Source organism: Pipistrellus kuhlii, unplaced genomic scaffold (assembly GCF_014108245.1).
Source record: "Pipistrellus kuhlii isolate mPipKuh1 unplaced genomic scaffold, mPipKuh1.p scaffold_m20_p_75, whole genome shotgun sequence".
Lineage (NCBI taxonomy): Eukaryota > Metazoa > Chordata > Mammalia > Chiroptera > Vespertilionidae > Pipistrellus > Pipistrellus kuhlii.
The window spans coordinates 1,055,843-1,083,180 of NW_023425579.1; the positions used below are offsets into that span (position 1 = coordinate 1,055,843).

Sequence of the window (27,338 nt, forward strand, 5' to 3'; positions counted from 1 at the left end):
CCCCCCCACAGTGAGGGCGGGCCCTTCGCGGCCGTGGCTCCTCCCCCCGCGGTGAGGGCGGGCCCTTCGTGGCCGTGGCCGCTGTGAGTGGGAACGGAAGAGACGTGGCCTCAGGAGTCGGGGGTTGGAACCGGCCTGGGCTCTGCTCTCGGTGTCTCTTCGGGGTCAGGCAGGTCCGGGGGCCGGAGGCGGGCTCTCCCTGAAAGGCACGTCCATTGTAACGTGGGAGCCGGTGAACAGTCTTCCCTTCAGGTCTGCCAACATGGAACTCACACAGACAACACACAGCCAACACACACCAAACACATACACCCAACACATACACAACACACAGCCAACACACACCAAACACATACACCCAACACATACACAACACACAGCCAACACACAGCCAACACATACACCCAACACATACACAACACACAGCCAACACACACCAAACACATACACCCAACACATACACAACACACAGCCAACACACACCAAACACATACACCCAACACATACACAACATACAGCCAACACACAACATGCACAACACACCCTCAACACACACCCCAACACATATACACAACACACAACACACAACATGTGCAACACACAACACACATAAAACACACACGTATACACACAACACACATACAATAATTACACACAACACATGCACCCTACACACATCCCAACACACCAAATACACACAACACACACCAAATACACATAGCAAACACAACATACACAGCACGCATCAAACACACAAAATAATTACACACAACGTACATGCCACACACAGACACACACAACACACCCCAGCGCACGCCCTGGGCCTCGGCTCTGGCCCTCGGGGACGTGTGCCCAGGTCACACACAGCACGGGCATCGCGACCGTGGCACAGCTCCCGTTTCCACGTGAACCTGCCCGTCAAACCACAGCTGGACAGAGGGAGCCGGGGCCCAGGACGCAGCGGGGGGCGGAGCTGGGGGCCAGCCTCCCCCCACAGAGGGGCTGGACGGTGAGGCCGGGCTCCATGGCCGTTTTCCAGAACCTTCCAGGCCGCCCTGCGCGGTGAGGAGCTGGGCACCTCGGGAAAGGGGATGACCCTGACCCCCCAAGGAGAGAGGCTGGGTGTGTGTGTGTGTGTGTGTGTGTGTGTGTTATGTGGGGCTCTGGGCGCACCGCCCGCCTGCAGCCCAGCTGTGCGGACAGCTGTGTGGAGACCAGGCCGGAGTGTGTGTGTGTGTGTGTGTGTGTGTGTGTGTGTGATGTGGGGGCTCTGGGCGCACCACCTGCCTGCAGCCCAGCTGTGCGGACAGCTGTGTGGAGACCAGGCCGGAGTGTGTGTGTGTGTGTGGTGTGTGTGTGTGTGTGTGTGTGTGATGTGGGGGCTCTGGGCGCACCGCCCGCCTGCAGCCCAGCTGTGCGGACAGCTGTGTGGAGGCCAGGCCGGAGTGTGTGTGTGTGTGTGTGTGTGTGTGTGTGTGTGTGTGATGTGGGGGCTCTGGGCGCACCGCCCGCCTGCAGCCCAGCTGTGCGGACAGCTGTGCGGAGGCCGGGCCGGAGTGTGTGTGTGTGTGTGTGTGTGTGTGTGTGATGTGGGGGCTCTGGGCGCACCACCTGCCTGCAGCCCAGCTGTGCGGACAGCTGTGTGGAGGCCAGGCCGGAACGGGAGCTCTCGGAATGTCCCGGAGTCGCCACGGCGCCCACAGCACCAGGAAGCTGAGGGCAGCCTTCGCGGAGTACGCAGTCCTGCAGGGAGACAGCCAGCCGGACACAGACAACCCTGTGGACGCACACGGAGCGTGAGTGTGGCCGCTCCTCAGCCCCGTCCTCCCCCCTCCCACCGGCTGCGGGGGGCCTGGGGTTCGGGCTGGGGGCAGAGGGCCGGAGGCAGAGGGGCTGGGGGCCGGGACCATCGCAGGAGCGGGTCTGACCGGCCTGGTCCCTCCTCGGGGGACGGGAGAACCTGCTTGTCTCTGGTTTGCTTCCAGGAGCCCCTTCCCCGCAGAGAACTGTCTGCCTCCTGACGCTGCTACACCCAGCCCGGCCGCGGGGCGCGGGGCTGAGCTGGACCTGGGGGCCGGGCCCCGGTTAGACCCCTGGCCGGGCCCAGGGAGCGCGGGTGCGCAGGAGGCAGCCGATCCACCTTTCTCTCTCATCACTGATGTTTCTCTCTCTCCGTCCCTCTCCCCTCTCTGAAATAAAAAAAAATATAGTAAAAACTAGATAATCTCTTGATTTGATAAACACCCCACACTCCTTGGTACTTTTGTGGCAAAATACAGATTCTTCAGGCCCGTTTCCTCCACAGTAACTGGAGGAAGCCCTCGGAACGTCTTTTAAAATGTCTTCAGCTGGCCCAGGCCGGTGTGGCTCAGTGGGCAGAGCGTCAGCCTGTGGACTGAAGGGTCCCGGGTTCGATTCTAGTCAAGGGCATGTACGTTGGTTGCAGGCACATAGCCAGTGGGGGGTGTGCAAGAGGCAGCTGATGGATGTTTCTCATCGATGTTTCTAGCTCTCTCTCTTCTCCCTTCCTCTCTGTAAAAACTCAATAAAATATATTTAAAATAATAATAATAATAAAATGTCTGCAGCTGGCCGCGGTGGCTGAGGGGCAGGGCGTCGGCCTGGGAACCTCTGACATCAGTAAAAATGTGGTTTTTAAAAAAGGAGAATGTAAACATCACCCGCTGTGTCTTCCAGGTGCCTTCCCTCCTCCCCCTGAGTCCTCGCTGCCGTTGGCGAAGATGCTGAACCCGGTGAGTGGCCGCCGTGCGGGAGCCGCAGCCCGTCCCCGGGGTCCGTGCCCGCGGCCGCTCTGTGGCCGAGGGGTCCGAGGGCGGGGCCGGAGCGGACTGCCCTGCGGGACCCCGATTCCACATCCCCACCACCCCCCGCGCGCCGGGCCCTGGACCTATTTTATCATTGTAGTTATTTTAAAATATATCTTTATTGGCATCAGAGAGGAGGGAAGAGGGGGAGAGAGAGACAAACATCAATGGTGAGAGGCAATCAGGGACTGGCCGCCTCCTGCACGCCCCCTACTGGGGATGGAACCCCGCCCGGGCCTGGGCCCTGACCTCCTGGTTCATAGGCTGATGCTCCTGAGTGGTTTGAACCAGCAGCATGCCTGGGTTGTGGGTTCGATCTCTCTCTCTCCCTTCCTCTCTGACGTCAATAAGAACATAAAACATTTACAGCTAGAACAGCAGACCGGCAGGAGCAGCAAGCAGATTGCCGGTTCCAGGAGCCGGGGTCGGGGTCGGGGGTCCGGGTGGGGGTCCAGGCTTCCTGTGGGGAGTGAAATCCCTGATCGGGTGCTGGTGGCTGACAGCCTGGCGCGCACCGAACGCCACTGAGCGGACCCGGGAGACGGACACGATTTAAAACACAGCTGGCCGCCGGCGGCCCTCCACCTGGCCTCCCGGACCACGGCCCGGTGAGGACTCGCCCGGCGGCTCCCGGGGCCTCTGCCCGGGCCGCCTCTGGGTCTGCACCTTCTCCCAGACCCGCAGCCTCAGCCCTCCGGTCCCGGGTCCGAGTCTCTGGGCCTCAGCCTCTGGCCGAGCGGATCCGCCCGGAGCAGAGGCTCATGGCTGGGCTGGCCGTGTGCGCACAGACCGCACTGGCGTGTGCGGCCGTGCTTCCCGCCGTGCCTTCGGGAGGCCGCACGCGTGTGGGGCTGAGACGCCGTGGGGACGGGACGGCACGCGTGTGGGACTGAGAAGCCTTGGGGACGGGACGGCACGCGTGTGGGACTGAGATGCCCTTTCCTCCCTCCTGTTCCCCAGAAGCAGAGGGCGCGGCCGGAGCGACAGGTGGCCGGCACCACCAACCGCTGGCGCCTGTCGGCCAAGCCCTTCACGCGGGACCTGCTGGCGCTGTCCCAGATGTGCAAGGCCATGTGCCTGGACGTGGACAACACGCTGCCCGCCCCGGACAGGTAGGGGCCGCGCCCGCCCTCCCTCCGTGGCTCAGGCACCGTCGCTCTCCGCGCTGGGCTCTTCTGCACCACACGTGCCTGATCGGGACTCGAACCCTGACCTCCCGGTTCATAGGTCGATGCTCACCCCTGAGCCACGCCGGCCGGGCCCTCCCAGCGCCTTCGCCCTGAAGTGCCCGCCGCCTGCCCCGGGCATCAGCACCGCAGAGCCCGCCCCACGCGGGCGTCTGGGCCGGCAGCCAGGCCCCGGCTGGGCCGCCGTCTGGCACCTCCCGCCCGGGTGACGGTGATGTTTGCCAGGCCGCTGAGCTCATGGGCGCGCCCTCGCTTCCTCCGCCCGGGCTCTGTTTTGGGACCCGGGTCTGAACCCTGACCTCGCAGCTCTTCCTGGTCGCCGACCGGGCCGGCGCGGGGTCGGCCCAGGACGGAGCCGGCGCGGGGTCGGCCCAGGACGGAGCCGGCGCGGGGTCGGCCCAGGACGGAGTCGGCGCGGGGTCGGCCCAGGACGGAGCCGGCGCGGGGTCGGCCCAGGACGGAGCCGGCGCGGGGTCGGCCCAGGACGGAGCCGGAGCGGGGTCGGCCCAGGACGGAGCCGGTGCGGGGTCGGCCCAGGACGGAGCCGGTGCGGGGTCGGCCCAGGACCGGGCTGGCGCGGGGTCGGCCCAGGACCGGGCCGGCGCGGGGTCGGCCCAGGACGGAGCCGGCGCGGGGTCGGCCCAGGACGGAGCCGGCGCGGGGTCGGCCCAGGATGGAGCCGGTGCGGGGTCAGCCCAGGACGGAGCCGGCGCGGGGTCGGCCCAGGCCAGGGCTCCGACCATAAACAGCCGCCCTCCTGGCTCCGGAGCCGTGTCACAGGGAGCCGCCTCCCCGGGGAAGGGCCACGGTGTTTGGTCGTGGCCCGGACAGGGGTTCCGGCCCCTGAGCCCCCTCCGCGCACAGCCCCACGGTCCCCGGGGGCGGGGAGAGCCGCCCGGCTAAGGCGACGCCGACAGGTGCGGTGCCGAGGGCCCCGGCTGCCTGCCCTCCAGGGCGGGCACCACCTCAGGCTGCTGCCTCTGTTCAGCGGGCGTTGGTGGTGTCCACGGCATCAGCTCTGTGCGCATCGCTGATCCCTGACGGGCGTTGGCGGCGTCCACGGGGCTGGGCCGGGCTCTGCTGGGGTCAGGTGTGGTGCGGAGGCTGAGGAGGAGGCGCCCCGAGACTGCAGGATGGGGTGCTGCCAGGGCGGGCACCGGCCCAGCTCCCCGGAGAGCAGCCCCTCGCTCGCCCAGCAGGGACCGGGCGTGCCAGTCAGCGGCCAGGGGAGTCCTCCGGGGGCCGAGGGCCGAGTCCAGGGAAAGGGAGCAAGATGGGGGAGGGCGGAGGGGGCGGTCAGGCTGTGAGAAGGATGGGGTGGGGGCCGCAGGAGCCCCTGGCCAGGCTGGGGGCAGCGGGCGAGCAGAAAGGACGGGCCTCAGTGCGGGGCGTGCAGTGCGGGTGCCTCAGGGCAGGAGGGCGGGGTGGGGGGAGGCTGGAGACCTGCGGGGATCGGGGGAGTGATGGTGGCTCAGACGAAGGCCAGAGCAACCAGGCAGAGTGATGGAGGAGCCCAGCTGGTATGGCTCAGGGTGGAGCATCCACCTAGGAACCAGGAGGTCAGGGTCCGATTCCCAGTCAGGGCACAGGCCGGGCTGCGGGCTCCATCCCCAGTGGGGGGCGTGCAGGAGGCAGCCGGTCAATGTTGATGTTTCTCTCTTTCCTTTTCTCTCTCTCTCTCTAAAAAAGAAAAAAAAAAAACCTAACCAATAAAAACCTATAAAAATTGTAAAGAGCGATGGGTGAACCCGGAAGGTAATTGCTGCGTCTGGACACGGGCAGGCCTGGGGCAGCCGGGCCCTTTCCTGAGACAGAACACTGGCAGGGGCTCGGGCTGGCCCGGGTGGGTTCTGGGTTCCGGTTTTGGACCCGTGGAGACAGGGAGTGCAGAGCCTGACAGAAGTGTTCTTGAGTTAACTTCCTGGCAGAGCCCTGAGCCTTTCTCCCTCACATCAGATGTCTCCTGAGCCCTTACTGTGTGCCAGACCCTACTGTGTGCCACACCCTACTGTGTGCCTGACCCTACTGTGTGCCTGACCCTACTGTGTGCCACACCCTATTGTGTGCCTGACCCTACTGTGTGCCTGACCCTACTGTGTGCCACACCCTATTGTGTGCCTGACCCTACTGTGTGCCTGACCCTACTGTGTGCCACACCCTACTGTGTGCCAGACCTACTGTGTGCCTGACCCTACTGTGTGCCAGACCTACTGTGTGCCAGACATTGTTTCAGAGTCTCCGCGACAGAGGGGCCCCCTGGGCACATGTAGCTTCATCTCCTTTCCTGGGAGCAGTCGTCTGACCGCAGACGGGCCTGAGCAGGCGGCCGTGGCAGGTGTGGCCGGCCCGGCAGCCGGTGCCGGAGGCACTGCCTCTGCAGGGATGGAGAAGCCTGTTAACACCTGGGCTTTGTTTTTCCTTGAGGTTGTGCATCCCCCAGATCCAGAAGAAATGCTCCGGGGCGCTGAAGAAGGCTCTGCCGAGCGGGGACGGAGGTGAGTGCCAGGCCGGGCCCGTGGTGGGGGCTGACGTCGGGGACCGTGGTCTCCACGGAGGCACGAGCAGAGGCCACGACAGCCCGGCTCGGCCCGCGGTGTGGCCGGCGCCACCAGTGTCCGCCAGACGTGTGGTGACTGACCACCTGGGCGGACGCACGTTCGGGTGCTAATGGTCATGCCAAAGAGGACACAGCACCCTGGCCGGTGTGGCTCAGTGGACAGAGCGCCGGCCCTCGGACAGAAGGGTTCCGTCCCGGGTTCGATTCTGGTCGGGGCTCCGACCTCGGCTGCAGGTTCCCGGCCCCGGTCAGAATGGGGGCGGGAGGCAGCCCATCGCTGTGTCTCTCTCAGGCGGCGGCTTCTCTCTCTGCTCTGGCCCCCCCCTCCCCCCCCGCCTCTCTAAAACGAACGGAGGGAACTCCCTCAGGAGGGGAAGGGTTAACCACAGAAGCACACGGGAGCCAGACGCTGCCCAGCCGACGTCTGTGCGTGGAGGCTGCACGGGGCGGCCCAGGGTGCTCTGCCCATCCGTCCCGTGTCCGGGGACTTCCTGGGTGACCCAGGACCCTGCCCGGCCCGCCGGCATACCCCGGAGCCAGGGAGCCCCGGGCCTGTCCTCCTGGGGCCGCCTGTTCCGGGGCGGGCGGGGTGGGGGGGGTGCGGGCTGGGGCGGGCGGGGCGGGCGGGGGCGGAGGGGGGGGCGGGCGGGGGGCGGGCTGGCGGGGGGCGGGCGGGGCGGGCGGGGGGCGGGGGGGCGGGGCGGGGCGGGCGGGGGGGGGGGCGGGCGGGGGGCGGGGGGCGGGGGGGGGGGGGGCGGGCGGGGGGCGGGGGGGGGGGGCGGGGGGGGGGGGCGGGGGGGCGGGGCGGGGGGCGGGGGCGGGGCGGGGGGCGGGGGGGCGGGCTGGCGGGCGGGGGGCGGAGGGGGCGGGCGGGGGCGGGGCCGGGCGGGCGGGCGGGGCGGGCGGGGCAGTGGGTGGCCACAGCGCTCCGGCTGCTCCCTCTCCCAGTGGGTGACCTCGAGTGCCTGGGCTTCCAGTGGGAGCTGCACCTGCCCCAGCTCTTCCAGTCCCAGACGCTGACCAAGCTCTACGTCTCGGCCCTGAGCCGGGCCCCCGCCGGCCGCCCGCGGGACCTGGAGCGGGTCCTGACAGGTGCGTCCTCGCCAGCCTCGCGGAGCCGGGCGGCCGGCGGTGGAGCGAGGCCGTGGCGGGGCCTCACTCGGGACTCAGCCCGTCTGCGTCTGAAGTGGGTCACAGCCTCGCTGCGCGCCCAGAAGACGGGGCGGCGCCCAGCCGGCCGGTGGCGGTGAGCGCGGTCGTGGCCGGACCTGTTCACAGGCGGCCGGTCTCACCGCCGGCCGGCGGGCAGGCGGCCGCTCCGGGAAGAGCCGTGGGCTGTGGCGTCTCCGTGGCTCCCCGCGGGGAAGGCCCGGTCTGACGCCACGGTCTCGGCTCCAGGAAGGACTCCATTCCCCCGGAGGCTCTCCCCGGTGCGCCCGGCGGCCCCCAGCCCCGCACCGGCCACCCGGCCCCCCGACCGCCGTGTGCGGGCCCCGCTCCCCTGCCACAGCTGCCGTGTCTCCGGGGGGCTGGGCACGCGTGTCCCTTTGCCTCCGTGTCCGATGCCACGTGTGTGGCTGCCCCGAGGGAGCTGGGCAGAGAGCGGTTCAGACTGGCCTGGAGGGCCCACCCCGTGCTCCCCACGGCTGCCCGCTGCTCACGGCTTCTTGTGAGCCTCAGCTCTTCCCACAGGATCATCCGCAGGCACCGCTGCCCCAGCACGCACGCAGGCACACACACACGTGCGCGCGCACACATACACATGCACACACAAGTGCGCGCGCATACACACACACGCACACGCGCGCACACACAATACACACACACGTGTACGTACGTGCGCGCACACATGCACACACACACACACACACACGCATGCATGCACGCAGCAATGGCGGGGCAAGCTCCAGGCCGGCCCGGGGGTCCTTCCTGCAGTCACCGGGCCCCTCCCTGCCCCCCGCAGTCACTGGGCCCCCCCCCCCCCCCGCCCCCTGCAGTCACCCACCCGCCCCCCCGCCCCCCGCAGTCCACCGGGCCCTCCCCCCCCGCCCCCCGCAGTCACCGGCCCCCCCCCCCCGCCCCCCGCAGTCACCGGGCCCTCCCGCCCCCCGCCCCCCGCCAGTCACACCGCCCCCCCCCCCCCCCCGCCCCCCGCAGTCACCGGGCCCCCCCCCCGCCCCCCGCAGTCACCGGGCCCCCCCCCGCCCCCCGCAGTCACCGGGCCCTCCCCCCGCCCCCCGCAGTCACCGGGCCCTCCCCCCGCCCCCCGCAGTCACCGGGCCCCTCACCCCCCCCACACCCGCAGTCACCCCGCCACCGCACCCCCCCCGCCCCCGCAGAACCCCGCCACTCCCGACCCCCCCCCCCCCCGCAGTCACCGGCATCCCCCCGCCCACCCCCGCCCCCCGCATCACCGGCAGCCCCCCCCCGCCCCCCGCAGTCACCGGGCCCTCCCCCCGCCCCCCGCAGTCCACCGACGCCCCCCGCCCGCCCGCAGTCACCGGGCCCCCCGACCCCGCCCCCCGCAGTCACCGGGCATCCCCCCCGCCCCCCGCAGTCACCGGGCCCTCCCCCCCCCCGCCCCCCGCAGGGCCGCCGGCCGAGAAGGCCCCAGAGCAATCCCGCGTGAAGAGGCTCACCATCGCCCTGAGGATCAACGACCCGCTGGTCACCAAGCTGGGTAAGGCCGGCCTGTGTTTGTGTGTGTGTGTGTGTGTGTGTGCGTCCCAGCGGAGGGGAGAGGGGGAGCGAGGGAGGGAGAGGGAGCGGGAGAGAAGCACGTTGACACAATGCCTCCTGCTGCCCCACACCGGGGTCCAGCCCGCACCCCGCGCTGTGCCCGACCGGGAATGAACCCTGACCTCCGGGTTCACAGGTCAGCGTCCAGCCCCTGAGCCCCGTGGCCGGGCTGTGTTCATTTTCTGAGGGGTCAGGGGGGACAGCCGCCCAGACTTCACACACACACCAACACACAGACACACACCAACACACACACCAAAACACAGACACACACCAAAACACACACACCAACACACAGACACACACCGACACAGAGACACACACCAACACACAGACACACACACACACAGACACACACCGACACACAGACACACACCAACACACAGACACACACCAACACAGAGACACACACCAACACACAGACACACACCAACACACAGACACACACCAACACAGAGACACACACCAACACACAATCACACACCAACACACACACCAACACACAGACACACAACAACACACAATCACACACCAACACACACACCAACACACAGACACACACCAACACACACCAACACACAATCACACACCAACACACACAGACACACACACCAACACACAATCACACACCAACACACACCAACACACAATCACACACCAACACACACACCAACACACAGACACACACCAACACACAATCACACACCAACACAAACCCAGACACACACGACACACATGCACACACATTCAGACACAGGCACACCAATGTGCAAATACACACATAAATACGCAAAGACAGAGAGTGACACGCCAACAGGCAAACATACACACCAACATGCAAACATATACCAACATGCAAAAAACGCACACGCACACACAAACCCAACCAGCAAGCACGGCCTCTGTCCCGGGCTCCCTTCTCACCCGCTGTGGACGGAGCACCTGCAGGGAGGGTGCGAGCGAGGGGCGGGAGCAGAGCCCACGCTGATGGCGCTCTCTCCTCTCTCTCCTTCTCCCTCTCCGTCTCCTCTCCCCTCTCCTCCCTCTCTCCCCTCTCCTCCTCTCCTCTCTCTGCCTCTCTCTCCCTCCTCGCGTCTCTCCTCTCACTCTCCCTCTCCCTCCCTCTCTCTCTCCCTCCCCCTCTCTCTCCCTCTCCTCCCTCTCTCCTCTCTCCCTCCCTCTCTCCTCCCTCTCCCTCCCTCTCCCTCCCCTTCCCTCTCCCTCTCTGTCCCCTGGGTGCCCCCAGCCTTCGCCATGGCGCTGAAGAACCTGTACACAAGCCAGGTGGAGCTGGGCCTGGACGAGGTGCTGGGGGTGCTGGCCTCCGCGCACGCCCTCCAGTTCAGCAGCCTGTTCCAGAGGTGGCGTGGGGGGCGCCCGCTGGCGGAGGTGGGGGCTGGGGAGGACCCGGCTCGGGACCCTTCCTCTCCCTGGGCTGCGCGTCAGGGTTTCTCCCGGGAGCACGGCCCTGCGGCTCAGAGGGAGCGGGACAGTGACTCCCCTCACCTCTGCCCCCCCTGCCCCCTTCTCCTCCCCGCCCCCCACTCCCCTCCCCCTTCTCTTCACCGCCCCCCGCTCCCCTCCCCCTTCTCCTCCCCGCCCCCCGCTCCCCTCCCCCTTCTCTTCACCGCCCCCCTTCTCCTCACCGCACCCCGCGCCCTCTCCCGCCCCCTCTCCTCACCCCGCCCCCCGCTCCCCTCCCCCTCTCTTCTCCCACCACCCCCCGCCCCCCGCTCCCCTCCCCTTCTCTTTCACCCCTCCACCCACCTGCTTCCCCTCCCCCTTTCTCCTCCCTCCCCCGCCCCCCCCCACTCCCCCTCCCCTTCGCCTCACCCCCCGCGCCCCTCCCCTCCCTCACGCCCCCCCGCACTCCCCCCCCCCCCTCCCCTTCTCCTCACCGCCCCCCTCCCATCCCCCCCGTCTTCCCCACCCACCCCCTTCTCCCTTCACCCCCCCCGCTCCCCTCCCCTCCTCACCACCGCCCCCCCGCCCCCCCCTGCTCCTCACGCCCCCTTCTCCTCACCCGCCCCCCCCGCTCCCCTCCCCCCCTTCTCCTCCCCCCCCCCGCCTCCCCCCCCCCTTCCCCTCACCCCCTTCTCTTCGCCCCCCCCCTACCCCCCCCGCACCCCCCCGGCCTCCCCTCCCCTTCTCTTCACCCCCCCGCTCCCCTCCCCCTTCTCTTCACCCCCCCGCTCCCCTCCCCCTTCTCCTCACCGCCCCCCCCCCCTCCCCCTTCTCCCTCCCCCCCCCCCCTTCTCCTCACCCCCCGCCCCTTCCCCCTCCCTCCCCCCTTCTCCTCCACCGCCCCCCCTTCTCCTCACCCCCCTCTGTCCCCTCCCCCTTTCTTCACCCCCCGCTCCCCGCCCCCTTCTCCTCCCGCCCCCCCCCCCCGCTCCCCTCCCCCTTCTTCACCCCCCCGCCCCTCCCCCCTTCTCCTCCCCGCCTCCCCGCTCCCCTCCCCCTTCTCTTCACCCCCCCGCTCCCCTCCCCCTTCTCCTCACCGCCCCCCCCTGCTCCCCTCCCCCTTCTCCTCACCGCCTCCCCGCTCCCCTCCCCCTTCTCCTCACCCCCCCGCTCCCCTCCCCCTTCTCCTCACCGCCCCCTTCTCCTCACCGCCCCCCCTGCTCCCCCTCCCTGCCCCCTGCCCCCCGTCCCCCGCCGCCCCCCACCCCAACACTTTTTCTTTTAAGTTTTATTGGGGGTTTTGTTTTATTAAATTAAAAAAATTTTAAACCATATTTTTATTGACTTCAGAGAGAGGACGGAAGAGGGAGAGAGAGACAGAAGCATCAGGGATGAGAGAGAATCACGGATCAGCTGCCTCTTGCACACCCCACAGTGGGGATGAGCCCACAACCTGGGCCTGTGCCCTGACGGGGGATCGAACCCTGACCTCCTGGGTCACAGGTCGAAGCTCACCCCTGAGCCGCTCGGCCCGGCTCAGTCTTATTGTTCAAAGTACCGCGCGTCCCCTCCCCCCGGCCGGGCCAGGCCAGCAGCCTGTGTCTGTCCCCGCAGGTGCGTGACCATCATGGTGCACGGGCTCTCGCCCAGCAACGTGGCCAGCTTCTACATGGCCGGCTGCAAGGTGAGCGCCACCAGCTGGCCGCCCCCGCCCCTGCACCCCCCGCCCCCAGCCCCCCGCCGCCCCTCCCCACCTACCCCCCTGGCCCCACCCCGGCCACCGTGTCCCCCAAGGTGCCGACGGGGGCGTGCCAGCGTTTTGAACGGTTTGAATGGTTTGAACCGAATGAATGGTTTTGAAAAAGCACCTGTTTTGAAAAGGATGCTTTTACACCCAAAAGGTAGACAAGCGTTGACCTTGGGGGTGGGTTGGGGGCAGCACAGGCTTCTGCCCCCAAAGAGCAGACCGCCCGCCGCCCGGGCCTCCCGATGGGGTCATGGGGAACGCGTCACACACACACACACACACACACACACACACACACACAGATACAGAGACACACACACAGAGACACACACAGACAGACACAGACACACACACACACAGACACACAGACACACACACACAGACACACACACAGAGACACACACAGACACACACACACAGACACACACACAGATACAGAGACACACACAGACACACACACACACACACACAAACACACACACACACACACCCCGGGCCCGGCAGGGCTGGAAGGAAGGCGGTAACCAGCTCTCCCCCAGGCCGCGGTGTCGCGGTGGCTGTGCTGGGTCCGAGCCCTGGCCTTCCGGACGCAGCTCCCCGAGCGGCCGCTCACACCGGCGCAGACACGCTGACCGCCCCCTCGGCCACGGCCCCGTCCCCAGAGACCAAAGCCCTGGCGGGCGGCGTCTGCGTTCCCGTCTGGCACGCGGCCCCGAGGAGCGGGGGAGGGGGAGGGGGGGCGGACTCCAGGGTGGCCCCGAGGAGCGGGGAGGGGGGAGGGGGGAGGGCGGAGGGGTGGGGGGCGGACTCCGGGGTGGCCCCGAGGAGGGGGGGGGGGGGGGGGGGGGGCGGACGCCGGGGGGGCCCCGAGGAGCGGGGGAGGGTGGAGGGGGGGCGGACTCCGGGGTGGCCCCGAGGAGGGGGGGAGGGGGGAGGGGGGAGGGTGGAGGGGTGGGAGCCAGACTCCGGGGTGGCCCCGAGGAGCGGGGAAGGGGGGAGGGGGGAGGGGACTCCGGGGTGGCCCCGAGGAGCGGGGGAGGGAGAGAGGGGGGAGGGAGCCGGACTCCGGGGTGGCCCCGAGGAGCGGGGGAGGGAGAGAGGGGGGAGGGAGCCGGACTCCGGGGTGGCCCCGAGGAGCGGGGGAGGGGGGAGGGGGGGCGGACTCCGGGGTGGCCCCGAGGAGGGGGGGAGGGGGGAGGGGGGAGGGTGGAGGGGTGGGAGCCAGACTCCGGGGTGGCCCCGAGGAGCGGGGGAGGGGGGAGGGGGGAGGGGACTCCGGGGTGGCCCCGAGGAGCGGGGGAGGGAGAGAGGGGGAGGGAGCCGGACTCCGGGGTGGCCCCGAGGAGCGGGGGAGGGAGAGAGGGGGGAGGGAGCCGGACTCCGGGGTGGCCCCGAGGAGCGGGGGAGGGAGAGAGGGGGGAGGGAGCCGGACTCCGGGGTGGCCCCCGGCTCTGTGCTTCCCGGGACCCCGGCGAGAGGAGGACCCTCGGGCCTCGGTGTGCCCATCGGTCAGGTCGGGACAGCAGTGGCTCGGTGCAGCGAGGGCTGGTTTGAGGGACGGTGCGGGCCTGGGCCTGGCAGACAGGTGTGAGCCTGGGCCTGTGCTCCTCCCGCCCGTCACTCCGCCGCTGCTCGGCAGGGGGCGCCAGAGCCCGCTGCCTCGCCCACCAGCCTCTCCCCTCCTCAGTACAAGGAGCAGCCGCTGAGCACCGCCTGCGAGAAGTGGATGGAAATGAACCTGGTGGCCGAGGTGGGGCGGCAGATCCACCTGCAGAAGATCCCCAGGGAGCTGCTGCTCACCGTGCTGCGGTCACCCAGGTCAGCCCGGCTGCACACATATGTGCGCGCGCGTGTGCGTGTGCGTGCGTGTGCGTGTGTGCAGGCCGGCGCCTGGGGGAGCAGGGCTGATGGGAGGAAGGTGCGGGAGGGGCCCCTGAGCCCCTGCTGGGCACACTGCGGGCTGCACCTCCTCATTTCAAACCCTCACCCTGCACGTCCGGGGGACTGGGGCGTGGGGTGGTCTGCGGGGCGCAGGGGGCTTCTCTTCACGGTATTCATCTGGGTGAGGACCCTCCAGTGTCCACCTGGTAATTAATTAATGAATTGCCTACGTAATTTTTTAGAAATATTTTTATTGATTTCAGAGAGGAAGGGAGAGAGAGAAACATCCTCGATGAGAGAGAATCAATCATGGATCGGCTGCCTCCTGCACGCCCCCTAAGGGGGATCCAGCCGGCAACCTGGGCCTGTGCCCTGACCGGGAATCGAACCTGGGACCCTTCCGTCCGTCACAGGCCAACACTCTAGCCGCTGATCAAACCGGCCAGCCGGCGTGGCTCAGTATTCGCCCCGACCTGTGAACGAGGAGGTCACAGTTCGATTCCCGGTCAGGGCACAGGGATCTCTCTCCTCCCTCTCCCTTCCTCCCTGAAATCAATAAAAATACATTTTAAAAAATAAGAAATAGAGATGAGCCTCGAGACCGTCGGCACCACAGCCTGGCACCGGGTTCTGCCCGGCCCGCCGCCCGCCCCACAGCGCCCTCCCGCCCCGGGGCTGGGGGGCAGAGCTGTGAACGGTGAGGAGATAAACAGGGTGACCCGCCCTCGGAAAGACTGAGCGGCCGGCCGGTGGCATTTAACCGAGAAGAGGGGGGACGTCCGCCCCAGCCAGGGGCCAGGAGGGCGGCACGGGAAAACACGCGGTGGGGACAGGCGTCGGGAACATTGCGTGCCCGTGTCTGGACTCACAAGTTCGGGGAAACATGACCGATGTGGAAACCGGGGCCTTTACTGACTTCACCTCATCACTGATGGCCCGCCACCCGGGCCTCCCCCTGTGTGTGCCCGCCCGCCCGGGCGCTCGGTGCCAGGCGGCCGGAGCTCGGGGGCTGGGCGGCCAGCAGCCCTCGCGCCCGGAGTGGCCGGGCCACAGCGCCTGACTCACATCTTCCGCAGTCAACGCCTCGGCCCGCTGACGTCCGCGGCACCTGCTTTATTTATTATTTTTAAAATGTGTTTTTATTGATGTCAGAGGGGAAGGGAGAGGGAGAGAGAAACAGCCACAGGGAGGGAGAGTCATCGGCCAGCTGTGTCCCCCACACGCCCCACCTGGAGGCAAACCAGGGGCCTCGGGGGGTGAGTCCTGGCAGCGTGTTGGTGGGGACATCCTCCCGGTGGCTCTGTGCCCTCTGGCCTCCGTTCACCGTCACGGCCCAGACGGTGACCGGTGGGTCCGGTCCGGCCAGGGCCCCGGCCAGGCCCCTGTGGAGGCTGAAAACAAGCCAGATCGATGGTGCCCCTGAGCCCAGAAACAGCGGGGGGGGGGGGGGGGGGGGGGGGGGGGGGGGCGGGGGAGGAGAGGGCAGGGCTGCTCCCGTCCCGTTAGTGTCACGCCTTCCCCTCCGTGACCGCGGACGTGATGGGTGAGAGGGCTGTGATACATTGTTACCGTTTCTTTTTTAATTCGTGTGATTTTACCTTATTTTAAAAAATATATATTTTTATTGATGTCAGAGAAGAAGGGAGAGAGAGAGAGAGAAACATCCATGATGAGAACCACGGACCGGCTGCCTCCTGCACGCCCCTCACTGGGCATGGAGCCCACGACCTGCCCTGATCAGGAATCCGCCTCGGGACCCTGCAGTCTGCAGGCAGATGCGCTATCCACTGAGCCAGACCGGCCAGGGCAATTTATATATCGATTTTAGAATGAGGGGAGGAGGGAGGGAGGGAGGGAGGGAGGGAGGGAGGGAGGGAGAGAGAGAGAGAGAGAGAGAGAGAGAGAGAGGCATCAATATGCTGCCTCCTGCACGCCCCCCACTGGGGATGGAGCCTGGAATCCAGGCCTGTGCCCTGAGTGGGAGCCGAACAGAAACGCCGACCAGTGGGCACGCCGCTGGTCCGGCCGCTCTTTACTCCTCGTTTCCGGGGAGGCCCAGGCTGCGTGGCCGCGTGAGGCCCGGAGCCAGGCCCCGCCGTGACCGCGGCCGCTGCTCCCCGAGCACGTGGCCATGTGCCAGGCCCTGGGCTCGGCCCCCAAGCCGCCCTCCCCGGGCTGCCCGCGGCGCAGGCCTGGACTCCCTGCCCGGACCTGCGCTCCCCCTCCCGCGGCCCCTCCCGCGGCCCCTCCCTCGCCCCCTCCCTCGCCCTCTCCCGCGCCCCCCTCCCGCGCCCCCTCCCGCGCCCCCTCCCGCGCCCCCTCCCCGCGCCCCCTCCCGCGCCCCCTCCCCGCGCCCCCTCCCGCGCCCCCTCCCCGCGCCCCCTCCCGCGCCCCCTCCCGCGCCCCCTCCCCGCGCCCCCTCCCCGCGCCCCCTCCCGCGCCCCCTCCCCGCGCCCCCTCCCGCGCCCCCTCCCGCACCCCCTCCCTCGCCCTCTCCCGGCCTCGCAGGAGCTTCCCCCCCTGACAGGCCCCCGTCCGTCTGTCCATCCGCGCAGCCTGTTTGTGTTCAGTGAGTTCCACCTGCTGAAGACGCTGCTGCTGTGGGTGTACCTGCAGGTGAACCCGCGGCTGCTGGCCTTCCCCACGCTCGAGGCCGTGCTGGCCTTCTTCAGCAGGTGAGGGTGCGGGGAGGGCACCTCTGTGCTCAGGGTATGGGGGGTGGGGGCAGTGATGGCTTCTTCAGCAGGTGAGGGGGGCGGGAATGGAGCCTCTGTGCTCAGGTACGGGGGGTGGGGGCGGTGATGGCTTCTTCAGCAGGTGAGGGTGCGGGGAGGGGGAGGGCGGGGAGGGGTGGGGAGGGCGTGCAGGCGCCTCTGTGCTCAGGGTACGGGGGGCAGGGGTGGTGATGGCTTCTTCAGCAGGTGAGTGAGGGCGGGAATGGAGCCAGTGTGCTCAGGGCACTGGGCGGGGGCAGGGATGGCTTCTTCAGCTGGTGACAGCACGGGGAGGGCGGGGAGGGGAGGGCAGAGGGGAGGGGAGGGCGGGGAGGGCGTGCAGGCGCCTCTGTGCTCAGGGTACTGGGGGGGGGCGGCGGTGACGGCGTTTTTCACAGCGACCTCGGAGTGCCCAGTGCGGGGCGGGACGCGGGAGGCCCGGGCCCACGGCTCCCTGAGAGAGAGATTGGCGTGTGGGTGTGGGGATAGGACCTGACCTCGGGCTCTGAGAACTGGTGTCCGTGAAGGAAGAGGCCTCCTCCTGTGGGGAGAGGTCCCGCCCCACACGCTCCCCCCCCCCCACACACCCTGACGCGCCCGTCAGACCTCACGTCCCTGACGGAGAACACGTAATGTGCAAACCGACCGGCCGCTCTGCTGCGCCCTGACCACCAGGGGGCAGTCGCTCTGCGCAGGAGCTGCCCGCTGGGGAGGCTGCTCAGCGGAAAGCTGGCTCTCGGCTGGCGAGCAGTGACGGGGCGGGAGCCTCTCCCGCCGCCTCGGCAGCCGCTCAGGGGCCGGGAGCAGGCGGGCGGACATCCGGGCTGAGGGACCCCCCGTCTGTGCACTGGGCTCCGGTTACAGCACCAGAGCACCATCGGCGATGCTCCCTGAGCAGGGGTTCTGCCGGCGTCCACCTGTCACCCGTTCAGTCGACACCTCCTCGGCTGGTGTGTGATTCCCGTTCTCCAGACGGGGAAACTGAGGGAGAGGGGTCAGACGGGCACCGTAAGGGATGGAGTCTGCCTGGCACCCAGAGCCGCCGAGGCCCCACGAGCTTTGCTCCCGACCCTGGAGGCCGGGCTCCTCTCTGAGCGTCTGGCCGGCTTGGGCAGCTGTGGCGGCTCCGGGGGCTCCGGTCGGTGTCCAGAGGCCCCGAGGCGCCTCCCGGCGGGGGGTTAGGGAATCGCCGCTCCTGTGGCCGGCCCTGCGTCCCCGCCCCCGGCCCCTGCCCGGGAGAGGCCGGCTGGGCAGCCGGGACCCGCGCCCGGGGACCGGGGACCAGGGCGGTGAGCGTGGCCTCGGAGGTCAGGGCTCCCGTGCCCCCTGGCCGCTGTGGCACGGGGGAAGGTGCCGCGTCCGGAGCGGCTGGGAGCCAGGCCGGCCCAGCGTGGGGCTTTTCGGAGCCCCTGGCGCCAGGGCCCAGAGCCGCCGCGTCCACCGAGTCCACCGAGTCCGCCGTGTCCGCCGAGTCCACCGAGTCCACCGAGTCCACCGAGTCCTGTGGGGAGCGGCATCGGGGCCGAAGGATGCTCAGGTCCTGGGTCCAGTGCTCGTTTGTTTGTATGTTTGATTGATTTTTAATCCTCCCATGGATCTTTTTGGGGAGAGAGAGGGACAGACAGAGAGAAACATCCATGAGGGAAACATCAATGAACCCAAACGGCTGCCCCCCGGCCGCCCGAGGGCCCCCCCCCCCGGGGCACGGCGTCCGGCGTCTCGGGGGAGGCCCAGGGCGGGCGGAGGCGCGTCTCCTGATTGATGAGTGGCGTCTGCAGATGTGGCCGCTGCGCCGTCATGGCACGGAGCATCCTGGAGTAACCGTGCTGCTGATGTCCTTTCCAGAACATTCCTTTAAAAACACCCATGAGTCACGACCACGAGGCCCCGCCAGTGGCTCCCCCCCAGTGGCTCCTCCAGGGAGGCCGTGCCCGGGCAGGGCCGCTCCTGCCTGACCCCTGACCCCTGACCGCGTCCCTCCCGGCCGCCCGGCACTGCCCGCCCATCAGCGCGTCCCAGGCTGAGTCCCTCCAGGGTCCCTGAGCGTCTGTTCCTGCTCCTCCTGGGCCTGGCGCTCCCCTCGTCGCTCCTCAGCGTCCCACGTCCCCGGGCAGCCGGACGGCGACAGCCAGAGCGGAGGAGGGGGAAGGCGGGGGCGGAGACGGGGTTCCGGGTTCCCCGCTCCCGGGCCACTCTGCCTGGGGCAGCAGCAGGGCATCCTCGCCTTCGTTGTCGGGACGACCACGGATAACCATGGCAACGGCGGGCAGGACCCCGAGCGTGGGGGAGTCAGCATGGCAGAGCCTGGTCCGTGTGGACGTGTGTGCATGCGTGTGCAGGTGTGTGAGCACCAGGGCGGAGCCATGGCGTTCCTGGGAGACACACTGGCGTGGCGGGACGGCGGGAGGGACGAGGCGGGCGTGCCGGCGGCCGGGCGGGCACGGGAGAGGCGCCGGGCATGGTGCCGACGGACAGACAGACCCGCGTTCCCCTCCGCGGGTCCACAGGCCAGGCCGAGGCCCACGGCACCTGCAGCAGATTGGAAAGATTCAAAAAACCGGGACTTTTTTAAGACGCCGCGGGACGCGGGAAAAATTGTTAGAAATCGGGACTGTCCTGCCAAAAGCAGGACGATCTGGTCACCTTATATTTGTGGGGCACGGCCACAGCGTCTGGACAGGGTCAGGCCTCGGGCTGACGAGGGGGCACAGTCCCCTCGGGGCCACGTACAAGGCCCAGCTCGGAGGGAGAGCCTCCCAGCTCCGTGACAGCCAGCGGCTGTGGTTGTGAGCGTGAACCTGTGTCCCAACACTGGCCCCCGTGCCTGAGCGAGAGGCTGCGGTAAGCAGGGCTGGGCCAGGTGCAGGGAGTGGAGTGGGATGGAGACCCCTGAAACATCCTGCCCGCCCTCACTGTGCCTCGTGGCATCGGCTGTGGAGTAGACACGGGGGGTGGTGGGGGGCTGCTGGGTCCCGTCAGGGAGCAGCGTTCCTCCGCTCGTCTGTCTTTCCCAATCCTTCCCCGCCCCCACGCGGGGTCAGCCCTGGCTGAGCTGGGGGCACACACGGCGCTGGGGCAGAGTGGGCTGCTGGGACCCCCTCTGTCTGTCCCGGAGCCTGGAGGCTCGGGTGGGAAGCCGGGTCCCAGAATCCCCTGTGAAGGGTGTGCTCCCGTCGGCCCCTTAGCCAGTACTTGCTGGGCCCTCCTATGCGCCGGCTCAGCAGGAGGCGGACAGGGGACACGGCCATCTGTCCGGCGGTCAGGGCTGGTGGCCTCACAGGGCTCTCTCCTCTCCCTCCTCCCCCCGCCCGCCCCACGAGCCGGCACCGCCCGCCCGGCTGGGGAGCCGCTGGGCTCCATGGGGCTCTCCTTCCCCCACCGGCTCCGGTGCAGCTCTGAGGCCTCTGCTCTGTCCCCAGCTCCCCCAAGAAGCCCTGCTTCCTGGACCAGGATGTGGAGTGCGGCTTCGCAGAGATCTTCCTCTGCCTGCGCCTGCACGGCATCATCCGAGGTGAGCCCGCGGGTGTGTGTGTGTGTGTGTGTGTGTGTGTGCTCTAACCACTGCGCCACACGGAAGGGGAGCTGTGCTCTATCCGCTGAGCAACACAGGTGATACTGTGCTCTAACCACTGAACAACCGGCCAAGTTTCTGAGGACATGGTGTGTGTCCGTGGGAGGCTGTTGGGGACCTGCCCTGCCCGATGGTTCCCAAGGTGTTCGCCGAGATCCCTCGTGGTCACTCCTGAGCCGTGTGAGGCTTTGGGAGAGTTGCTGCTGGGGCTCGGTTTACCTGTCTGTACAATGGTCACACACGGGGCTCAGTTTACCTGTCTGTACAATGGTCAGATACAGAGCTTCCAGGAAACGTGGAGATGGAGGGGAGGGGCTGCTGGACATGGAGCACAAGCTGCCGAGGCCTCCGAGGACCCCCTCCCCTCTCCCCCTCCGTGCCCCTGAGCCCTGCCTCCAGGCCGCGGCCCCTGGGTGCCCGTTTCAGAGCTTGGGAGGAAACTGGGGCTGCGTGAGGTCCAGACTGGAGCTCCCAACCTCAGGCTCCGGGCCGGGGCGGCAGCTGGGCCTTGGCAGGGAGGGAGACGGGAGTGTGTGAGCGGCCCAGCAGGCCACCCAGGGAGATCTCTGTGTCTGAAAGAGCATTTGAGGACTTTTTATTTCTTTTCTTAAATGTTTCGTTGATTTTTAGAGAGAGGAAGGGGGGGGGGAGAGAGAGAGAGAGAGAGAGAGAGAGAGAGAGAGAGAGAGAGGGATAGAAGCATCGATGAGAGAGAAACATCATCAATTGGCTGCCTGCCCCACTGGGCGTCGAGCCGGCAACCAGGGCCTGACCTGACCAAGAGTCTAACGGGTGACCTCTCGGCTCCTGGGTGGACGCTCAGCCGCTGGGCCCCGCCGGCCGGGCTGGGACGGGTGACCTCTCGGCTCCTGGGTGGACGCTCAGCCGCTGGGCCCCGCCGGCCGGGCTGGGACGGGTGACCTCTCGGCTCCTGGGTGGACACTCAGCCGCTGGGCCCCGCCGGCCAGGCTGGGACGTTTCAGGCCACGCCCGATGTCCAGATAACACCGCGCTCTCCGGTGGGGACGGGGTCAGGCGGTGTGGCCCAGGTTGCTCTGAGGCCTCCGAAGGCCCTGGGCTCTCAGCTTCCCTCGCTCGGGCGGGATGGGGGCGCTTTGGGGGGGTCCCGCTCGCCTGTGAGTCCGGGCCTGGGGGGGGGCTCCGTCTGACTCCCTCCGGTTTCTCTGCAGACGGGACAGCGCAGTCTCGTGAGCAGACACACTCACGCGCCCTCTGTCCCTCCAGGCCAGGACCTGGACGTGCTGAGGCACCTGAACTTCTTCCCCGAGTCCTGGCTGATCCGGGTCACCGCCAACCACTACCACGCAGTGAGTCCGGCTCCGCCAGAGCCGAGGGTCCCGGGTTCGATTCCGGTCAAGGGCAGCCAGAAGGGGGTGTGCAGGAGGCAGCTGATGGATGTTTCTCTCTCATGGATGTTTCTGACTCTAACCCTCTCCCTTCCTCTCTGTAAGAATTTTTAAGATTTTTTTTAAAAAGGCGACCAGGCTGCGGGTAAACTGTTTCCTTTGCAGATGGAGAGTGGGGGCGACATGGCTTTCGCGAAAGATCTCACCCGCCAGGCGGTGAGGTTCGGGCTGCTGTTCTACAAGGTATTGGTGCCGGGCCGGGGGTGGGGCCGCCTCCGGGGCTGGGTCAGGGCCGTGCAGGAGCCCGCTGACCTCTGTACGGGGCCCGGGGCCCTGCAGGAGCCCGCTGACCTCTGTACGGGGCCCGGGGCCCTGCAGGAGCCTGCTGACCTCTGTACGGGGCCCGGGGCCCTGCAGGAGCCTGCTGACCTCTGTACGGGGCCCGGGGCCCTGCAGGAGCCCGCTGACCTCTGTACGGGGCCCGGGGCCCTGCAGGAGCCCGCTGACCTCTGTACGGGGCCCGGGGCCCTGCAGGAGCCCGCTGACCTCTGTACGGGGCCCGGGGCCCTGCAGGAGCCCGCTGACCTCTGTACGGGGCCCGGGCCCTGCAGGAGCCGCTGACCTCTGTACGGGGCCCGGGGCCGTGCAGGAGCCCGCTGACCGCGGGGACGGGGCCCGGGGCCGTGCAGGAGGCCGCTGACCTCTGTACGGGGCCCGGGGCCCTGCAGGAGCCCGCTGACCTCTGTACGGGGCCCGGGGCCCTGCAGGAGCCCGCTGACCTCTGTACGGGGCCCGGGGCCGTGCAGGAGCCCGCTGACCGCGGGGACGGGGCCCGGGGCCCTGCAGGAGCCCGCTGACCTCTGTACGGGGCCCGGGGCCCTGCAGGAGCCCGCTGACCTCTGTACGGGGCCCGGGGCCGTGCAGAAGGCCGCTGACCGCGGGGACGGGGCCCGGGGCCCTGCAGGAGCCCGCTGACCTCTGTACGGGGCCCGGGACAGAGGAGGAAGCTGGGGCCTCTCCTCACGCTCACGCCCCTGAAAATACCCTTCCTGAGACGGGCCTGGGGGCCCTTCAGCATCTCCCCCCAGGCTCCTCACCTCTCCCCACGGGCGGCCGCTGTGCCGGCTCCTGGGGAGGGGCGCTTCTGGGCTTCCGTCCTAAAACTGGGAAAGCTGGCAGCCTGGGTTCAGGCTCCCCCCGGCCCTCTCCCCCCCCACACACAGACCCTCTGCTCCGGGACCGTCTGTGTTTAAGGTTTCGGGGGTGAACCTATTTTTTCTTTTTTAATCTATTTTTATTGACTTTCGGAGAGAGAGGAAGAGAGAGAGAGAAGCATCCATGATGAGAGAGAAGCATCACCCATTGGCTGCCTCCTGCACGCCCCCTACTGGGGATGGAGCCGGAAACCTGGGCGTGTGTCCTGACCGGGCTTGAACCCTGACCTCCTGGTTCATAGGTCAAGGCTCCAGCCCTGGGTTATGCGGCCGGGCTGTGCCCTGGCCTCCAGATGCTGGGCCCCTCGTCACGCTGGTCTCTGCCCTCAGGAGTTCACGACCTATTCGGAGATGATCGCCATCTACGGCTTCTTCTTCGCCATGCGGGGCATCCGCAACAACAGCACCTCCTACAGCTTCTACATGCAGGTGCGGGCGGCGGCGGGCGGCCCCCCGAGACAGCCTGGGTCCCCTGAGACAGCCTGCCCCCCCCCGAGGCAGCCTGGCCCCCCCCCAGACAGCCTGGGCCCCCCCGAGACAGCCTGCCCCCCCCCCCGAGACAGCCTGGGCCCCCCGAGACAGCCTGGGCCCCCCGAGACAGCCTGGGCCCCCCCGAGACAGCCTGGGCCCCCCGAGACAGCCTGGGCCCAGTCTGCCCACATCAATAACAGCGGATCAGCTGGGCCCAGTCCACCCACGTCAATAACAGCGGGTCAGCTGGGCGCAGTCCGCCCACGTCAGTAACAGCGGGTCAGCTGGGCCCAGTCCGCCCACGACAATAACAGCGGGTCAGCTGGGCCCAGTCCGCCCACGTCAGTAACAGCGGGTCAGCCCTTATCCATCGAGTCTGGGGCCAATCCGCTCAGTCAGGGCAGCTGACTCAGAGATGCGCTTGCTTTTCTGCCACAATCCAGGGCGCTCACTAGTGGGAGCTGGTGGAACAGGTGCAGCCCTCCGGCCGAGTGCCTCGGTCACGTGGCCTCTGGCCAAGCTGCAGGAGGGAGGGAAGGAGGGAGGGGCCTTGGAGGCAGCGGGCTGGGGAGGGGCGGAGGGGGTCCAGGCTCTGGCTCCCCGAGTGGGCTCGGTTCCTCTTCCTTTCCTGCATGGTGGGCGCTGGTTTGAGGCGGCCGCTGGCCTGTGGGGGCAGCAGGAAGTGCCCACAGGGGACGAGCCCACAGCCTGGGCCTGGGCCTGGGCCCCGACGGGAATCAAACCGTGACCTTCTGGTTCCTGAGTTGGCGTCAGCCACGGAGCCACGCCGGCGGGCACCACGTGGGTTCTAAGTCCCGGCAAAGCGCCATGAGGACCTTCCGAGTCAGCGGGCTTGGCCACTCGGGCTGGCCGAACCCCAGCCCATGGGCCGGTGGCCAGTCCGGGCCCCCAGGCCAGCGGACTGGGCGGCGGGCGCCGGGGAAATGGATTCTGGGAACGCGGCCGCTCCGCACAGGCCGCGGGGAGGGCGGGCGATGGGCGGGAGCCGGGTCCCAGCGCCAGGCCAGCGGCCGGCCGCCTGAGGGAGGCTCTCCCGGCAGAGGATCCGGCCGGCGGACGTGGGGTTCCCCTCCGAGGTCTGCGAGCATGGCCTGGTCAGCCTGCGGCCCGAGCGCCTGGTCCAGTACGAGATCCGGGCGCGGGCGCTGGTGGGCGACCGCTGGCAGCAGTTCGGGACCCGGCCCGTCCTGCAGAAGTTCCGCCTCGTCAGGCCCCACTGCAGGAGCCAGGTGCGCGCTTCTCCTCCCCCCTCCCTCCTCTCTCTTATTTCCCTCTCTCTCTCTCCCTCCCTCCCTCTCTCTTATTTCCCTCTCTCTCTCTCCCTCCCTCCCTCTCTCCCTCTCTCTCTCTTATTTCCCTCTCTCTCTCTCCCTCCCTCCCTCTCTCCCTCTCTCTCTCTTATTTCCCTCTCTCTCTCTCCCTCCCTCTCTCTCTCTTATTTCCCTCTCTCTCTCTCCCTCCCTCCCCCATCTCTCTCTATTCCCCCCTCCCTTTCTCTCCCTCTCTCTCCCTCTATCTCCCTCTATCTCCCCCCATCTCTCTCTCTCCCTCATTTATCTTCCTCTCTCGCTCTCCCCCCATCTCTCTATTTCCCTTTCTCTCTCTCTCTTTCTCTCTCTCTCTCATTTATCTCCCTCTCCCCCCGTCTCTCTTTCTCTCTTTCCCTCATTTATCTTCCTCTCTCTCCCTCTCTCCCCCCATCTCTCTCTCTATTTCTCTTTCCCTCTCTCTCTCTCTCTCTCTCTCTCTCTCTCTCCCCCTTTAATCAGTTCCATTGTGGTATAAATCACTAATGGTGTTGTTTTAAAATTATATATATATATATATATATATATATATATATATATATATATATATATTTGTATTGATTTCAGAGAGGAAGAGAGAGAGAGAAACATCAGTGATGAGAGAGAATCACGGATCGGTTGCCTCCTGCACAGCCCACACTGAGGTCCAGCCCGCCACCTGGGCCTGTGCCCTGACCGGGGATCGAACCCTGGCCTCCTGGTTCATAGGTTATTGCTCAACCCCTGAGCCACGCCGGCCGGGCAGACGTAAACATTTTAAGTGAATCTCCCAGGCCTTCACTGGGGACTCCAATGAGCAGCCGGAGCTGAGGGTGGCGGGCCCAGCCACGGCCTCTGCGTGGCTTCGTCTTGCAGGTCTTGCAAATCCAGACTACGGGCAGCCCGATCTACGTGAGCTTTTCCTTCATCTTCCCGGCATCCTGACGCTCCGAGGCGCCTGTGACTCCGCTCTCCCTCCGCTCTGCACAGAGGAAATAAAGACGCTGAAGGGACCCAGTATCGGCCACGTTCCTGGGAGCCGTGGTTTCTGCTCTTGGCTAAGCGGCGTGTGGCCGTGTGAGTGACAGGAATGTGTGGCTCCCAGGCCTGGGGTCTGGGGTCTCAGGTCAGACGCTGGCAGACGGGGCGTGGCTTCTGGGAGTCCCCTCCGCCCACGCACAGCCAGCTCCCCCCTGGTCCTCCTGGGGCCGGCCAGCCGGGTGGGCCAGGCCAAGGCCCCTTGAGAAGGGCGCTAACCCCATTTGTGAGGGCCCCACCCGGGTGAGCGCCACCCCTCCCAATGGCCCAACCCCGCTGCCATCCCTTTTGGGGTTGGGTTTCTCCATGTGGGATGGCGGGGGGGTGGGGCACGATCAGACCATAGCACCCCGTTTGGTGTCTGAGGGTGGGAAGCAGTGGAGACCTGAGTCCATTTGCCATCACCGGCCCCTAAGGCCCCGGGGGCCCAGGCTGACCTTGCATTCTGGGGTTCTTGGATGGGGTCCCGGCAGAAACACCCCCTCCCGCTGGGGGCGTCCCCCACCCCCGGCTGTGGTCCCGGCAGCTTGGGCTCACAGAAGCCAGAGGCGGGAAGGGGGGAGCAGCTATAGGTGCAGAGTGACTGACGTGCTGACCATTCTGCCACTTTATTTCTAAACTTGTTTTTAAATATTTAATTGAACTCAGAGAGGCAGGGAGAGGGAGAGAGAGGAATATCAGTGATGAGATTCAGGGACCTGGGGATCGAGCCCACAATCCGGGCATGTGCCCTGACCGGGAATCGAACCCTGACCTCCTGGTTCATAGGTCACTGCTCAGCCACTGAGCCATGTCGGCCAGGCCAGTGGTTGGCAAACTGTGGCTCACGAGCCACATGCAGCTCTTTGGCCCCTTAAGTTTTTAGCAAAGGCCAGCTTAGGAGGACCCTAATTAAGTTAATAACAATGTACCTACCTCTATAGTGTAAGTTTAAAAAATTAGGCTCTCCAAAGAAATGTCAGTCGTTGTCCTGCTGACATTCGGCTCTGGTGACCGATGAGTTTGCCAACCGCTGAGCCGGGCCGTGCTGCCGCTTTAAAAGGAGCCCGGGGCTCAGAAAAGGCGAGGTGAGATCCTCCTTCCGCTTTGCCGGTTGGTTTTGTTGCAGGTGGAACAAGGAGCCGCTGTTGAGTGGCGCAGAGCGAGCCACACGTGTTTATCATCATGTCCTGGCTGGGGGTCCGGAGGCCAGGCAGCTGGCGAGGACCCCGCGCAGGGTCTCAGCAGCCCCCGCCAGGCAGCAGGCTGTGTCCCCTCCGAGAGCAGCTGGGAGAGCTGCGTGCAGGCTGGCGAGCGGTGGCAGGTCCTCTCTGCAG

General features: G+C 67.3%; 1 protein-coding gene across 1 annotated transcript; it reads left to right on the top strand.

The window, feature by feature from the left end:
- Nucleotides 1–1,674: 1,674 nt before the first annotated feature.
- BTBD16 (BTB domain containing 16) lies at nt 1,675–26,710 on the top strand. The gene is made up of 16 exons (XM_036423043.2): nt 1,675–1,796; nt 3,502–3,670; nt 3,786–3,937; nt 6,437–6,507; nt 7,518–7,661; nt 9,160–9,249; nt 10,555–10,669; nt 12,327–12,396; nt 14,147–14,277; nt 16,896–17,015; nt 20,474–20,565; nt 21,871–21,953; nt 22,158–22,235; nt 23,537–23,635; nt 24,739–24,927; nt 25,861–26,710. The coding sequence occupies exons 1-16, from the start codon at nt 1,675–1,677 to the stop codon at nt 25,927–25,929; spliced, it is 1,794 nt and encodes a 597-aa protein (XP_036278936.1). The 3' UTR covers nt 25,930–26,710.
- The last annotated feature ends 628 nt before the right edge of the window (nt 26,711–27,338 follow it).